This window comes from Theropithecus gelada, chromosome 5 (assembly GCF_003255815.1).
Source record: "Theropithecus gelada isolate Dixy chromosome 5, Tgel_1.0, whole genome shotgun sequence".
NCBI classification, from domain to species: Eukaryota; Metazoa; Chordata; class Mammalia; order Primates; family Cercopithecidae; genus Theropithecus; species Theropithecus gelada.
In genome coordinates this window covers 163,900,747-163,918,732 of record NC_037672.1, presented here as the reverse complement: position 1 = coordinate 163,918,732, position 17,986 = coordinate 163,900,747, and the positions used below count along the sequence as shown (strand labels likewise).

Here is a 17,986-nt window from a genome sequence, read left to right as displayed (position 1 = left end):
TTTTTTTTTTTTTTTTTTTTTTTTTTTTAAGTCCAATCTAAGATTATCTATCTCTCTCTCTTTTTTTTTTTTTTCCTGTTTCATTAATTGTGAGTTTTGATATAATTGAGTTCCTTTTTATCATTTTACTTTGTGCTAGTTTAAAAGTTATGAAAACTCTTGCTCTTCTTTGAGTGATTTATTTTAAATATTTACATGCACAACCAGCAAAATTGGATGAAAGCAACTATATAATAATCTGCTCTATTGTCCTTCTGAAGAGTGCTAGGATCTTAGACCACATTAGCTCCAAATCTTTGACATTCAACTACCTCATTATTTTTAATGAGTTTCACCTCATTTTAACTCCCCCCTCCACTGCAAATTAGTCATTTTTCTATTAATATTTTTACTACATATCTAATTTTAAATTATCACGTTTTATCAGTTTCTTGCTCATCATCGCTTCTTGTAATTCACTATTCCTTCTGGATCCATTGGTATAATTTCTTTCTATTTGTAGAAGCATATCATTTTGTTCTTTCATCATGAACAAATTGTGCTATACATTTAATAATTTTTTAATTAATGTATCTTTATGAACATATTTTCATAAATGTATCTTTCTTAAAGAATAATTTGGGTGTGTCTGGATTTTTTTTTTTTTTTTTTTTTTTTTGAGACAGAGTCTCGCTCTGTTGCCCAGGCTGGAGTGAGTGAAGTGGCGCGATCTCTACTCTCTGCAAGTTCCGCCTCCCGGGTTCACGCCATTCTCCTGCCTCAGCCTCAGGAGTGGCTGGTACTACAGGCGCCCGCCACCACACCCGGCTAATTTTGTTGTATGTTTAGTAGAGACAGGGTTTCACTGTGTTCACTAGGATGGTCTCCATCTCCTGACCTCGTAATCCGCCCGCCTCGGCCTCCCAAAGTGCTGGAATTACAGGCGTGAGCCATTTGAGACAGAGTCTCACTGTATCACCCAGACTGGAGTGCAGTGGCGTGACCTTGGCTTACTGCAGCCTCAACCTCCTCAGCTCAAGTGATTCTCCACATCTCAGCCTTCTGAGTAGCTGGGACTACAGGCACGGGCACCACACCCAGCTAATTTTTGAACTTTTTGTAGAGATGAGTTTTTCCGTATTGCCCAGGGTAGTCTCAAACCCTTGAGCTCAAGCGATCTGCCCACTTCAGCCTCCCAAAGTACTGGGATTACAGGTATGAGCCATCGTGTCTGGCCCGGAATTCTTATTTGATAATTATTTGTTCCTCACCACAATATATGATTTCGCATGTTTTGCCGTGATTTGCCATTAACTCGTAAATTCGCTCTTAGTCTGTGGTTGTTCCCTGAAAACAAACTGCTTTTTCCTTTTGGTTGCTTTCAATTTACTCCCGCCCCCACCCGCTTATTGTTTATTTCTTTTCAGTTTCAACATAATGTGTTTTGGTAGTTAATTTAATTTTAATAATCGTACTCAGAACTCACTATTATTTCCTCTGACGGCTAGGGTTGTTAATCTGCAACTACTTTTTAAATTTTAATTCTTTTTAATTTCTAGAAGGTCTGTTTTAATTTTTTCATGCTATCATGTTGTTTTTATATTTCTATATTTATTTTATATCTTTAATCAAATATTTTCTCTTATGCCATGAATTAATATAAACATGCTTAATATTTTGCCCCTTTTTGATTTTACAAGAATATTTTGATTTATTCATATGCTAGTTTTTGAGTGGATTGAATTTGGATTTTGGAATGGTTTGGATTATTTGTTTCCTGGTGTGGTTTGCAATTTTGTGTGTGTGATCCTCTTCATTATATTTATTTTATTATTTTTGTTGTTATTATTTTTGGCATTGTGAGGGTTCTGTATGCACTGGCTTGTGAAAAATTCTGATACTGCAGAAATTGCATTTGTTTCTCTCACAGACTTAGGATTTGTAACTGGTTTCCACCAACATTTTATTAAATTATGAGCTTGAATTTTTTTACACCATGAAAATAATATAAATTAAAACCTCACCACCAATGTGGAAAAGGCTTGGAGTTTTATATCCTTTCATGGTAATTATTTTTTAAACTAGTGTTTGGATACACTTGCAATTTTATGTTTATTTTGGTTAATTGCTTGGCTTTCTTATTTAATTAAAGAAGAAGCGCCTCAGGAATCCAGGCTTTAAAGGGTTCCCAAATCCAGTTCCCATTTTCTTTGCATCACCCAAGAGAACATGTAATGCCCTCGGATACATATTAAAATTGCCAGATCCTAGCCTATGGTTTAGCATCTTTTAAGGTATTTTGTTGTTGTTGGATGTTTATTAGTATTTTTTATTTATCATTTTTATTCATATGGGACAGACTTTATTGAAGGATAACTAGATTATCATGTAAATATGATATGAAGCATATTAGTTAGACAAAAGAAAAAGTAATTGAAGACCTTTTATTTTTAAAAACTTTTTAGGGATATAGTATTCTTTTTAATTGTTATGGATTCTAGGGGGTACACTTGCAGGTTGTTACATGGATGCACTGTGTAATGCTGGGGTTTAGGCATCTAGTGGACCCGTCACTCAAACAGTGACCACAGTACCAAATAGGTAGTTTTTCCAGTCCTTCCCCGCTTCCCTCCCTTCTTGCTTTTGAAGTCCCCACTGTCTATTGTTTCTGTCTTTAGGTCCATGTGTACTCTTTGTTTAGCTCCCACTTGTGAGAACATGTGGTATTTGATTTTCTGTTTCTGTGTTACTTCACTTAGAATAATGGCCTCCAGCTGTATCTATGTTGCGGCAAAGGACATGATTTCATTCTTTCTTATGACTGTATAGTCCTTCATGGTGTACGTGTACTACATTTTACAAAAGACATTTTAAAACAGTAGTCAGCATATAAGCACAAGTTTACTTGGTTAAAGAGAAAAATGTGACTATCTAAAATGAGAATTCATTTTTGAAGAAGGAATTTCTTAAAAAGACTGTGTAACATCATTGTATGGTCCCTAAATATGTAAGACTTACGTATTTAAATCCTCTACCATAGCCTTTGATGCTACAACTTTTATAGCTTCATGCTAATATTACCTCTAGTAATATAGTTTATAGTGTTGCTAAGAAGAATTATAAATGTCCTAATATGACTTAATCATTCTGTATTTGAAAATAAGAATTACGTATATATTTATATTATAATAGGATCGACATGGAACAACAATCACATATAAAAAATTACAATAGAATATTAATCTTCCTGAAATTCTTTATGATTTAGTACATTTACAAAATTAGGCTTTTAAAAAATGCTGATTTTTAAACCTTCAACTCTGTATATAAAAGGTTATTTTTAGATGTCAAACAATCTTGCTATTATAATAATAATGGACTGCTACTACTGCTCAAGCTCAAAAAATAAATATATTTATAGTTTTAAAACTTATTTTCATTAAGTGTCTTCTTAGCCTTCCCGATCTGCATGAACCTTGTGCATATTTTATTAGCACTGAATTATCTTGTATTCTTTTTCCTTTTGACACTTAGAAATATGTGAAAAATATATTTCTTTCATAAATCCTCTTGAAACAAAATAAAATTCTGAAATACACTGATATTTAGAAGGTATAATACCTTAGCGTCATTAGACTTTGGCCAATGGTAATATTCGTAATTAAGCACTGCCCTGTCACCTTCACTCAGGAAAGGAGGAAAAGCTGTTGACAAAAGCATCATCGGTAAGCTCTTAGAGGTTCTACTGAACACAGGCAGGCTTGTCACAAATTTAAACTTTTTCATTTTAAAGTTATAAAGCCTAGTCAATACTTTTCTTGCCACAGAAGAAGTAAAGGATTTTCTACAGATAAAGGACATTTTAGATTTCCATAGGGTAATGACCTTGTTTTGTGAACAATGTGACTAACTTCTTTCAGCTAGATATTTAAGGTTTTACGGAGATTGCGGTAAGGACTGACTTGTTGCTTAAATCAGATTACAACTGGCCCTCAGAATAAGCAGACTCCACATCCGTGGATTCAAGCAGCCACAGACCAAAAAGATTTGAAAAAAATTAAAATAGCAATATAACAATAAAAATACTAATAAAATAAATACAGTATACCAACTATTTTTTTTTTTTTTTTTTTTTTGAGACAGAGTCTTGCTCTGTCGCCCAGGCTGGAGTGCAGTGGCGCGATCTCGGCTCACTGCAAGCTCCGCCTCCCGGGTTCACGCCATTCTCCTGCCTCAGCCTCCCGAGTAGCTGGGACTACAGGCGCCCACAACCGCGCCCGGCTAATTTTTTTTTTGTATTTTTAGTAGAGACGGGGTTTCACCGTGGTCTCGATCTCCTGACCTTGTGATCCGCCCGCCTCGGCCTCCCAACTATTTTATAGCATTTACATTGTATTAGGTATGAATAATCTAGAGATTACTTAAACTATACAAGAGGATGTGTGTAGATTATTTGGAAGTACTACACCATTTTATATAAGGGTCTCGAGCATCTGCAGGTTTTGGTACCCTCCGGGGTCCTGGAACCAATACTCTACAGATACAAAAGGATGATTGTATATATATTGCATCAGTCATATAAGAATAGAGCCAGAAGCCAGGGTATTAATGTTTCCTTGAGCTCCATTAAATTCACACATTTCTGAGAACTGAAAAATAATGCTTCAAGGTGAATGCAGGGATATATGTACTCCTTGGAAGAAGGCTCTGGTGATGGAGAGCAGGCTTATGAATTCTAGAGATAACAACAACAAAAACTTCCCTTAAGTACATCTCCATGGAGATGAATCTCTATAGAAAAGAATGACAACAATATTTACCCAAAGAATCCTTGGACGTGGCCATGCTGTGATGAAAGAGCAAAGTGGCGCAAGAGAGTTCTGAGTTGAGAGGGATAAAGAGTATGTAAGAGAAGCAGTGCTGTAGAAGCAACAGGTATGAGGAAACCATACCCCTGCCTAGAAATATGCCTGGGAAAAGAGGCAGAGTTAAAATAGAACATATGATGAATATTTTAAAGTAGTGAAAAATCAATGAACAGATCAAATAGTTGAAGGGTTTCCCAAAAAAAGTCTGTATTTTGCATTAAAATGATAGTGCTTTAATGTGAAATGTAAAGATCAGATTAAATAGATGGCTTTAAGGCATTGTTGAATGATTTTCTGGGTAGGCAAATTATCAGAATACAGTATTAGGTTCCAAGCAATTGTATATGGAACTGATTTATTAGAGAGAAAGCAACAAATGTAACCATAAGAATGAACTCTCAGAATCAAAACTAGACAAATACTCTGGTGATAGTCAATCTTACAGTCTTTTCTGTTTGTCTTACTAGATATTATATGTGAATATTATTTCAGCAAAAGTTTTAACTTTTTATTCTGTTATAGAGAATATAAAGGTCAGCTGATCACAGGACATTGTTTCAGCTACTCTGAATCTCACTGCAAGCTCAGGAAACAGGATTCTGCTGTGGCAAATTATTCAGGTTTTGTAATTCCAAGGGCTTGTGTTTGAAACTGGTTCTACTAGTTGCTAGTTATACATCCTAGGATAAACATTGTATTTGAGCTATAGTTTTCTGACATCTAAAACTGAGATGCTAACATGATGCAGAAAATGGATTTAAGGATATTTTACACATAAACAAAAAAGAACTGTACTGGCACATAGCAGATACTGAATAAATTGCAATAATTGAATGCTCATACAATATCCCATCCAAATCCTTAGAACAAATGTGTATAGAATTTTGAAATGTGCATACTGTAAAAAATCAATATGATTTGTGTATCATATAATGCATATGACTACATGTATATCCTGTAAAAAAATTATAATTCTGCAGCACACCACACTGCAATTAAAAATAGTAGTCCTTTTGAAGCTAAACACTAAATTGAGTTAAAATCATAAATTAATTTACATTAATTAACAGTATCATTTTATTTATCAAATTTTCACAAGTATTTCACAAGTATCAGATTTTCACAAGTATTTGCAAGTCCCTGGCAACAACAGCAAAAATAAAAGAACAAAGACCTTTCCATTATCAGAAGTTTTTGGGTGTTTTGATTATAAGTCAGCATTTTAAAGGACATTGAAATTCTAAGGTCTAAGAACTTTCTAGTCATTTTTCGTCCAGAGTAGAAGGTTTGCACAAAGTACATAAAGGGATTCTGACTACTGTTTTTTGTTTGTTTGTTTGTTTGTTTGTTTTTAATGGTTTCTGCATCCCTGTTCTCAAAATAGTAAGGCGATGGGCGAGAAGCTCATGATTCCAAGAAAATCATTGTCCATTATTCTGGTCTCAGTATGCATAAAACCTGGGAGATGGTGCCTGAGTTCTCAGTTCCAATGCAAAAATGTGCTGTGGAAAGAAGATAAGAGAGTCGGCCATAAAAATAGGTTTTCCATCTTTTTACTTTAAATATGTCATCAAGCTAAGCATCCTAAAAATCGAACTAGATTACAAGACTGATTATGTTTCTATCATACATTCTTTAAGGTGACTACTGGAGGGACATCTTTCCCCTAACTTTTCCTTGGAATACTAGATCCAAATATCTAGGTGACAGCTGAGTACTTGTCTCTGGATGTCACCACAGGCATTTCACTAATATGAAAGATAAGGTCATCACCTTAACTTCTCACAACTAACTCACTATATTTTTTTTTCTTGCCACCAGATATCTTATTTATTGTTCAGTGGAGCCACCAAACACCATTTATTTTATTTCTGACCAATTTCTCCCTTCTATTAAATTAATAATTAGACCCTATTGAATCAGTGTCCTTTATGTCTTTGAAATGCATCTCCTCTTCTCCATCTTCACACCCATTTACCTTAGATCAGGTTCTTATTCGTTCTCTCTCATACAGCTGGTTAATATCCCTGTCTTAATCACATACACTTCAGACTATCTCCAAATTCTTGTGTGTGGTCTTTCTGTAATACATAATCATGCCACTCTTCTACTTAAAATCATGCCAGGCCATGACATTACCAAAATGATAAAACTCTGGAAGGCTAAGAAGCTTCCATCTCCCTGTTCAGTGTTTTCCACAATGCTCACAGGTGATACGAGCATTTTATAGGTCATTGGTCCTGAATTATTTGCCATTCCATGAGTAGGGCATCCTTTTTCTATGTTTTTGCTGTTTATTCTATCTACTTACACTGGGGTTTCCTTTCATTTTGTGCACTTGGTGGGCCCTATATATCTTTTAAAACTTACCCAAGGTGTCACTTATTCTAGTTTTCTTCCATTCACCATCATGTGATCTCTCTGTCTCTCTCTCTCTGTGTATATTGTATATATTTTTGTAGGTTCCACTTAACAATGTATTCTAATTATTAATAACTATTTATACATCTCTGCTAATAAAAATGTTGAGTCTGTTGGAGACAAGATGCAATTCTTGTATGATATCTGGTGCCAAAACTGTATGCTAGAATGTAATCCACTTTTAGAGCAGAATATGATTTTAGAGATCATGTGGTTCAAATTCTTTGGTATGTAGATGACCTTAACAGATTCGAGATTATTTGTTTATACTAGTCTGGTCTTTCACAAATCTGAGTCAATATTAGTGGGGTTAAGTTCCTATTATATCTAAGAAATTTTTATCTGGAATTGGCCAAGCTAAGGTGCACTGTTTCTCCTTAAGTTTACCAAGCATTATATACAGCATGATTTAAGAGTAATTTTGCTTAGAATTATTAGGATTTAATCTAAAATACAGACTTGTGAACAAACTCAGCTAAGATCTGGAGAAGAATTTGTGCAGATTAAAAGTTTCAGCCTTCCATGTTAAAATTAATTTCAATTATTAATACTAACATTAATGTCATTTTTTTTGCACCTTAATGATGTGACTGCCTTTTCCTACGCCACATGCACTAAATATGAATATCAATACGAATTTTTCTTCTCCTACCTGTAAATTATCACCCATGTTTGTTTTCCTGACCTGTTACCTGCATTGTGCATCTTTACTTTCTTGTTCCCTTCACATTAGGACTTCTCATGAATTACATTTCTTTTTTACTGACATACAGGGCTTCATTCACATTTGTTTCTGGTATCACCTACCCTTGCTGCCTCAGGCATTCCCACCATTATGGGCTGGATAAGGCCTGATTCTTTCTAGTTTATGCTCGTCTGGAAGTAACTAAGAAAAATTCTGGACTAAAAAACAAGTATTCTGGCAAAAGATTGAGGGAAATACTACATTGCAAATGTAATGATGCTCAAAGGATACATTATGTGGCAGTTGTTTAAAATACAAATGCTATTTTCTGAAACACAACCAAAGAAAAACTTGTCAGGTACCCAGGTTAGTTTACACTGACCAGAAAGTTTATTAGAGATTAGGATGAAGAAAAGAACATAGCCAAGTGAAGTCAAATGCAGTTGCTGAAATCTTTGTAGAGGTAGTTTGACTGGTTGCTGGAGAGAAGACTAAATACAATCATGCAGAACAGAAGAAGAGATGTTAAATGGAAAACAAGACGGAAAGAAGAACACAACAGAGGGAGATGATGAATTTATGCCAGGTCTCTTTAAGGCACAGGATTGATTCTAATCCATGGACTTCAGCCAAGAGAAATTTGTTGTGTTATTGTTGTGATTTCAAGAATAAAATCTTAGGCATCTGTATTTACAGTGTGTAATGTTTTGTATTTTTTAAGCTGCCAACAATGTGAGTTCTACTAAAAAATACAGATGGTTAAAATCTCACGCACAGAAAGTGGTCTTTTTGTTATTGTACATGCTATGTATCTGATTCTTTATATTCACTTTCTCCTATATTTTCCACCTCCTGAAAATACTGCTCCTCTCTTATTTGGTCATATACATAGAATCTTATGTAAAACTAATTACATTATTTTTCATGTGTTAAATTTGTTCTGTTTTCACTGTATGCCAATTTTTGAGTTCTATTTTCTTGAGCATGTATGACAAAACTGTGTCATAGAACTTTTGGAAATCATCGAATGTATATTTTATAAGGTAAAGAAAAAATAGCTATAATCATACCAGTCTGCATTCAAATAATAACTAGATTAATCATAATTTTATATATACTATAGTGTTTTATTTCAAAATGAAAACACTCCTTTTTCAGAACATAAGTCCAAGATTAAGTATACTCAAAAGGAGTATATGACATATGTACATGTAGTGCAGAGGCAGGTAACAATGACATTATTTAATTGTTAGGCAGAATTGTTTAATGAATTTTAAAAATGTTATTTTAATAATTAGAAATCAACATAGACTAAACATTAGAAATAGCTCAAAACACTTTTGATGCCTTCTAAGTTATTGTATGGTTTTTTCTTTTATGTTGTCCAACAAGAAGTCACACCCTTTTGTAGTGCAATACTTTGAAGACAATATTTTTTACCTAATGATGATTCAAACTGTGATAGTCTGAAAAGAATGTTGTAGCAATTTATATTTGCATAGTGAACAGAGTATATTTATCATTTTATAGACAATGAAAAAGTAATATAGTTTATTTTCATTATTAAAGCTACTGACCAAATAGGGAAAGCTATAATTAATCTATCATTACTCATTAAAAAATTCTCTTAGTATGAAGAAAATTGAAACATTTGTGTTCCAAATAGATGCATTTAATGTCTTGACCACTTTAGCATGGAATAATACAAAATGTCTGTTAGTTAATATTTCACCAATGATATGTGTTAACATTATTTTAAATCTCATGGTTATGTCAAATCTCTAACAAGAGTTTTGCAGAAATATACTTTATATATTGAAATCAGTAAGACATATGTGCATATGTATTATAGCTTATGTCTGTATTTTATTAAATTCATCGATTTTCAGGCCGAGAGCAGTGGCTCACCACTGTAATCCCAGCACTTTGGGATGCTAAGGTGGGTGGATCATTTGGGGTCAGGAGTTTGAGAGCAGCCTGGCCAACGTGGTGAAACCCCATCTCTACTAAAAATACACAAATTAGCTGGGCGTGGTGGCACGTGCCTGTAGTCCCAGCTCCTTGAGAGGCTGAGGCAGGAGAATCACTTAAGCCTGTGAGGCAGAGGTTGCAGTGAGCCGAGATCGCGCCACTGAACTCTAGCCAGGGTGTCAAAGACAGACTGTCTCAAAAATAAAATAAAATATAATAAAATAAATAAAATGCATTGATTATCAAAATATATTCACTTTATTTAGGCTATTGACTAAATATGCTTAAGAATCAGCTTGAGTTACCCTCAAAGATTGTCTCAAATCCACATTTTATGTCCTCTGGTCAGCCTGGAGCCTTTCCAAATACTTCTGCATATTCCAAATGCACCTTTTTCTGGTTTTATTTCTCTTTGTGCACTAGAACTTTTTGTTTACCTTATTTCGTTGTTTCTTTCTCTCAATTTTGGCATGTACCAAATCTGGACACTCAGTGCCTTTTGTTTATTTTTACCAACTCCTCCTCTGGTCTGCCCCCAACAATAAATTACAAAAAAAGTGTCACTGGGATTAATCATGAATGATCACTAATATCAGTATTATTTACAATAGCCAAAAAGTAGAAACAGTCAAAATGCATATCTACTAGTGAATAAATAAAATGTGGTATATCTGTAAAATGGCATAATATTCAGCAATATAAAGGAATGAAATCGTGATTCATGGTACAACATGATTGAACTTCAGAAACATTATTCAAGTGAAAGAAGCTAGGCACGAAGAACCACAAATTTTATCATTCAATTTATATAAAATGTCCAGAATAGGAAAATCTCTAGAGATGGAAATTAAATGAGTAGTTGCCTAATACTAGTTGGAGGGGAGAGGGAAGGGGATGATAACAAGAGGATATGTCTGGGTATTTTTGGTGATTAAATTATTCTAATATTGATTGTGGTGATAGTTTTACAATTGCAAACATACTGAAAAACATTGGTTGTAAACTTAACTGCCCGAATGGTGTAGTATGTGAATTACATATAAATAAAGCTGTTATAAAATGAAACCATCAACATTTCACATAGTCTTTTTGTTGGTAGCCATCAAGACAGAGGTTTGTTTGAAGAAATGGTGGTCCAAATGTTATGCACAAATGATGTAAAAATGAAAATGCAGAATCTCAGTTCTTACTATGACACATTCATCCAGTCTCCAAATACAGCTCCAGACTATTTTTGGATAACAAAGATATCCACAAATGTTCACTGACATTTTTGTTTGTTTGTTTCATCCCTTTTATTTACCCACCAGCATTTATCTAGGGAAAGCAAGGATATAGATTGTAGTTTTCCACTGTCATAAAATACTTCAGTAACATACTCTAACTTTATTTCACCACCTTTGCTGCTTAGAAGGCAGTAGCAACCACAGAAAGTTTGGGTCTTACAGTTTCTATTTTGATAACACATTGTTTGATCATAGGCATATGTGCATCTTAGCTTCTGAATAGAGTGGATGAGACTAAACTACAGCTAGCTGTTAAGTCTGAGTTATGTGGGTAGAAGCAGAAGTATCTCTTAACAGAGGAAGAATGTGAAGAAAGTTTACAATTAAGCACTATGTAAATTACCTGATCAGGTTGTGTTTCATGGGATGTGATACCTCCATTTTACAGAAGCTTATTTTAATATTTTCTGTGCAATTTTTTTTTTTTTTTTTTTTTTTTTTTTTTTTTTTTTTTTTTTTTTTTAGCTTTAGATCCGGCTAAGGATCCATGCTTAAAGATGAAATGTAGTCGCCATAAAGTATGCATTGCTCAAGATTCTCAGACTGCAGTCTGCATTAGTCACCGGAGGCTTACACACAGGTAAACATTGTTAAATTTAATCCCACTGATTGAACAGCGCTCCTTACCAGAAATAACTGCAGAGTATAAATATTTGGCAGCACCTGCTAATCTTTTATGCAGAGTTTTATTGAAGCAGTTGTATTGGTTAATACAATTATAATTCACTTGGGTTAAACATTGGTATCAATCACCATTACTACAGATTATAGAATTTGAGGCATATATTATTAAATAAAGAAGGTCGTATAAAGATGATATTTAAATGTTATATCTAGATGTTTGTGCTTTTTCAAGTTTAAGGAACAATTAGTTTTGTTCCCTCCGCATATTTTTGTTTGTGGCTATTCAAACATCTTTATTTCCCTCAGGAGAGAGTTAGAAAGTTACAGGAGAGAAACTGATTGATGTTCATAAAAAGAGATTAAAAGTCACGAAATAGGGAATTGGGACTCGAACCCCTCAGGACACCTTCTGTAGGAGTCACTCATATCAGTGGAGTCCTTACATCTATTCCCTGGATGCTGATTCACAATTTCTAAAGAGGAAGGGAGGATTTCAAGTATCTTATAACAACCATCACTGCTTCTGTTAGACGGGCTCTGTTTTGGGAAGGACCAGTAATTTAGAAATAGCCTGTGTAGTTTGGTGCTGTCTTAAACATTTGAACGCGTCAACAATCAAACAAGAATTCATTGGTTAGCTGACTAAAACAAGTGGTGTATTCATTTCCTTTATCATTTTTAAAGTTACTTTTTGAGAATATTCTTTCTTTGATAATAGACTTAATTTATGTATTGCTTTCAAATCAAATGAACAAAGAAAATTTTGCTATTTGTGTATGCTTAGAGAAAAATTGGATTTTTGGCTTTAGTGTACTTGCATATAAATTCTGTTACTGAAACACACCAAGAGTAAGAGGATAATAAGAATATTGGAAAATAAGAATATAAATAACATTTCTAGAAAACAAATATTTGTTACATTGATGTTTCTTATAATGTAAGAGCACATATACATAACACCCTCTTTTACATGCTAAAAGGATTAGAAGTCTTTATTTCACAATGTTAAGTCTATAGTGGCAGATTTCTAGAACCAAGGGAGGTTGATGTAACAAAGGTATGGGGGTTTGGAAATGTGTTCACTTGGGTTAGAATCATGGTATATCAATAACGTACTTGTGGAAGACACAGAGGGAGTAGGAGAAAGAAAACAACGGTTTGGTGATATAAAGAATAAAAGACTTCTTGAAAATCACAATTCTATAAAGTTAGCCTTCTAGGGGAAAGCACAAATGGGTGAAGCAGTTATCAGTAACATATCCCCTGTTAATCCTGACTTTGATGCTAAAAGGGATAACAAAGCTTTGGACCAGAAACTCATTTTTCTATTTATTTCCTTAGGATTCTAAATTTCTTGGCCTTTCTATTAATTAATCAAACAAATTTAAAAATATTAGTATGTGAATGTGTGTATATTGGGGGTGAAATAAAAAAAGAGAAGGGTTTCAAAAGGGATTCATATATGATCTTAACCTAAGTTACAGAGACTACGTAAGTTCATCTCCCATAAAAGCAAAAGCTGTTTTATCACAAATTCTAGACACCCTGGGAAAGATTTCCATGTGCAGACATTTAACAGCTTTGAAAAGATTCACCTGCCACTTCACCCCTGGCCCCATGAACCCAAGTCAAAGAGCAACCAAAGACCTCGAAGTTAATATCATGTCTGTGGCAGAGACACACTCGTTTTGACACTTGCTGGACACTGAAGCTAAGAGAGGTTAAAGTAACTGACTCAAGACTACGAAGCTAGAATTATTCAGAGCTTCAATTCCAATCGGTACTGATTGACCCCAGAGTCTAAGCTTTTTACAACTATGCTGTCTCATTACTTCTCTGACTTATTAAACGACTTAACTACAGGCAAAAATCTTCCTTAACATGATAAAGACTATCAGAAACCAATAGCCAAATATCCCTTAATATATAAAATTGAAAGATCCTTAATAGGGCACTACTGAAGCTTTGCCTTCGGTGTAGTGGTGCAGGGGGTTCAGAGCGGAGACTAATATGCTTTTAGTGGGTGAATTTCAAAATGTTTTATGTAAATAGTATTTAGTCTTGTTCTATTTCTGATAGAGACTATTTATAAATTTCCATTCAATCCACACTCTATTCAATAAATAAATCACTAGTTCCCAACAAATTGATTTTAAGATTAATATTTGATATGCTTTATTTGCTTTGAGGATGTCAGTACATAGTGAATGTTTATACAACACTTAGGGAAGAAGAGCTTTGCCAAGCACTTTATCAATAAAAATGGCTAATATAAATAATCTAGATCTTAGATTTGAGGATTGTGTGTATTTTGGGGATGGGGTAGAGAAAGCAGGGAAAGTAGGCTTAATTAATCAAGTTTTGGCCATTTGCATAGTTTAGAATATATATTGCTACTTTTTTTCCTTTTAAGGAACGACTTATTCTTTTTTCCCTTGATCTCATAAAAGAGAAAGGAAACCTGCCGTTTCTTTCTGCAAGGGGAACACAATTTTTCAAACACATTTTCCAGTCTCCTCTTCCCAATACAATATATCACACTCATTTCTCCATTGCCTTAGAATTTTAAACTTCTCATCTTATAATGCTCACAACATTTGTAATAGTCTGTCTGACATCGATCTCCTTTGACTGACTGAAAGCTCAGTGAAGGTGTCTTATTTACTACTGTGAACCCAGATCTTACATTACTGCTCAGTACATGTTTTCTTTGAGGAGTTTAGGGGAACAGCTGCCATTTGTAAAATATTTAGGAAGAAAATTTTGACAAATAGTTTGATCAATTGAAATGGCCAATCTAGATAATCTAGGTTTAAACATTATTTTCTTAGTGCTTTGTGTATATTTGTTGAAAATGAATTAAGGAGGGTATAGGCATCAATCAACAAATATGTTTTAGTTGGAAGAATAAATGAATGCATGATTTATCAAATAAAAGGAAAAGAAGTATTTTTAAAATGTTTATTTTAGTTTAGTTTAAGTTCCAGGATACATGTGCAGAATGTGCAGATTTGTTTTATAGGTAAAGGTGTCCCATGGTGGTTTGCTGCACCTATCAGCCTATCACCTACATATTAAGCCCCGCATGCATTAGCTATTTATCTTGATGCTCTCTCTCCCCCTTCCCCCCACTGTCAACACACACTGACAGGCCACGGTGTGCGTTGTTCCCCTCCCTGTGTCCACGTGTTCTCATTGTTCAGCTCTCACTTATAAGTGAGAACATGTGGTGTTTGGTTTTCTGTTCCTGTGTTAGTTGACTGGGATGATGGCTTCCAGCTCCATACATATCCCCGAAAGGCACATGATCTTGTTAAAGAAGGATATTTAAATATGAAATGAGGAATGTAAAAGTTAGTTTTAAGAAACTACTAGGTCCTTCACTTGGATTTGTAAATAATTGAAATAATTAGTAAATTTTTCCTTCCTTAGTGTTTTAAATAACAGTAATTGTCCTCTGAAATCAGAAAAATAACATGATTAGGTGAATCACAGTTTTACTCTAGCTTTGACCACCACTGCCAGTGTAGAGGATGGTGTAAACCATCCAAATATGTGATGTTGAAAGTCATATATTTGGATATTGTCTCCAAGTGGCTTTTTTCTGTGAAGAACTGGTCTCAAACCAAGTGATATCTTTGTTATTGCGCTTTCTGTTACCATTGTCATTACCAGTTAAAAGAAAATAGTGGTATGAATAATGAGAAAGAACTTTAGCTGTAGCACGTTTTTCCAATATGGTAACATAACCCATTATTTAGATGCTTTAATATGAAATACATGATGGGTTTCCCAAGCTTTGAATGTGATCCCCTTTTTCTATTGTTACCCTTGGGGAAAGAGCTGCAGATGCTGACAGCTGAGGGTGATTGTTTCATTGTTTTTGTATATTGTGAGCAAGAAGCCCAGTGTTTTATGCTCCCTTGCTGTCTGTGCAGCTGCAGATAATTAGCACTGTTTCTAGATCAGTGTTGCTGGCACCAATCGATTGCTGCTGATATTAAAAGAAAAAGGTTTGACATAATAAGACAGAGTAAGGTTGAAGAAGTTGTTGTAGGACAAAACTAGCCATGTTAATTTCTACTTCATTTACACCGAAGGATAAAAAAAAAAAAAAAAAAAAAGAATCAATAAGGAAGTGCTTTTGACCTCCTAAGAAGGCATTACATAGAAAATGATGAAAGTAGTGTAAAATGCTACTTATCAAAAATAATTATCAAAGAAGTGAGTCCTAAAATGTATCTGTTTTAACTGTGCAATCTTGGAATTCATGGTTTATAATGACTATTTTTTTAAAGAAGATCTAAATGCATTTAATTTATCACTGATTGAATAGCTATGGTGTTTGTGTTTCCTTTGTTGAAATATTGAAGGGGCAGAAAGATTTAATCACAAAGCATAAGTTATATAGCATTCCACAAATGTTTGTTGAACTGAATTGAACTTATCATAATCATTTAAAAATAATGCTTCTCATACTTGTGAGACATTTAACTTCTATGGAATATGACTGTATTAATAATGTCTTCAGAGAGAATTAAATCCTGTATTTATTTCATACTTAATATATGCAATACTCTTTACTAAATGCCTTAAATTGATTTAGCTTTTACAATGATACTAATGCTTTATACTAAACACTATTATACCCATAACTCAGGCTCAGAGATTCTGGGTGTTCTGTCTGAGATTAGTTCTATAGAAGCAAAATTGATAGGTATAGTTAGATAGGTAGGTAGATAGATAGGTGATAGATATGAAGTATACATTTCAGATTTGAAATCATGCCTATCTTGTTTATATATACATATATACATTCTTTTTCCATAATTATCAATTTTATGTATATGAACAGATGTTTATAGATACTTAACTTTTCATAAATTTATTTTAGTTAAGATGATGAAGGTTTGCAAAACTTTTAAAAATTAATTACATTTACAAATGGTCATTGTACTTTGGATAGCAAATTAGTATAACATTGTTTGATTCCTCTTTTTAAAACACAGATCATAACTAAATTTCATAGAGTTTCCTTTATGTCTGGAACTTGATATCTGTATGCACGCGCACACACACACATACATACATGCATATATGTGTATAATTCATTTAATCTTACAATAGTTGAAAGTAAGGTGACTTGCAGTTGTTATCCCCATTTTACCTGTGATAAAAGCTGAGACAGATAATTCACTTAATTTGTTCAATTGGTAGACTTGAACACTAAACCTGGTCATTGTGATTCTAGAATTTGTGCTCTTATTATGTTTTATTGTCTTATGTTACTTATAAAGCATGTTATATAAATGAGACATTCTTCTAAACATTGTAGAATTGTTACTTATCTTACCACCACCCTATATGTTTAAAAAAGAAATTTCTCTATCCTATTGCCTAATGTACTGTTTCTCAGCATGTTTTAGCCCATATTCTTTTTTTTGTTGAATATATACTTTTTAGGTTCTCCAGTTATTCTATTATCGCCCTGAAGGGAGTATAATCTCCCCTAGTTGAGAATTACTTGTAATCAGAAAATTCAACTACTTAGATTGTATATTAGTCAGTCAATATGATTTGGTCAGGCTTTGTGTTAGGTGTTATGCATCACAAAAACAGAAAGTATGTTTCTCATATATGAAAATAAGTGACAGGATTGACTTTATTTTTGGAATACACAACACACCTTATCATTGTTGGGATATATTTCTTCTCCAGTTGAAAATCAGGAACCTGTTGATTAAAGTCCAAAGTCCTCGTGGTCCTTCATAATCTGTCCCAGGTAGCTTTAGAGCCTCCTCTGTATTTTTCTCTCAATGGCACATTGTGGCTTTCTCACAGCAGGAAATTCATTCTGTAGAGAGCATAGGATGTATGTCAGAGCACAAGGGGTCACAGCCAGAATGCCTGGCTTCACAGTCTAGCCCCACTGTTCTTAGCTTTGTGATCTTGGACGGGTTACTCAAGCTCTGAGTGCTTCAGATTTTTCTGCTGTAAAGTAGGTATCATGCAAATGGTACTTTCTGTGATGTTGTTTTAAGGATTAATGACTTAATGTGCAAAAACAATTAGAACTACTTCATCCATGATAGGCATTATGATAGGGTTAGCTATTACTGTTTTTTCTTTTTTTTTTTTTTTTTTTTTTTTTT

At 33.9% G+C, this 17,986-nt stretch overlaps 1 protein-coding gene across 10 annotated transcripts in view; it reads left to right on the top strand.

Annotated features, from left to right (window-relative positions):
* SPOCK3 (SPARC (osteonectin), cwcv and kazal like domains proteoglycan 3) overlaps positions 1-17,986 on the top strand; it is a 488,153-nt gene that overhangs the window by 225,653 nt on the left and 244,514 nt on the right. For 7 of the 10 annotated variants that reach the window (XM_025385107.1, XM_025385105.1, XM_025385109.1 and 4 more), the window contains one exon: positions 11,676-11,790. The exons of the other annotated variants lie outside the window; for them this stretch is intronic. In XM_025385107.1, coding sequence (XP_025240892.1) covers positions 11,676-11,790 — 115 coding nt within the window. The remainder of the gene's footprint in view (positions 1-11,675; positions 11,791-17,986) is intronic. 10 annotated transcript variants of the gene reach the window in all.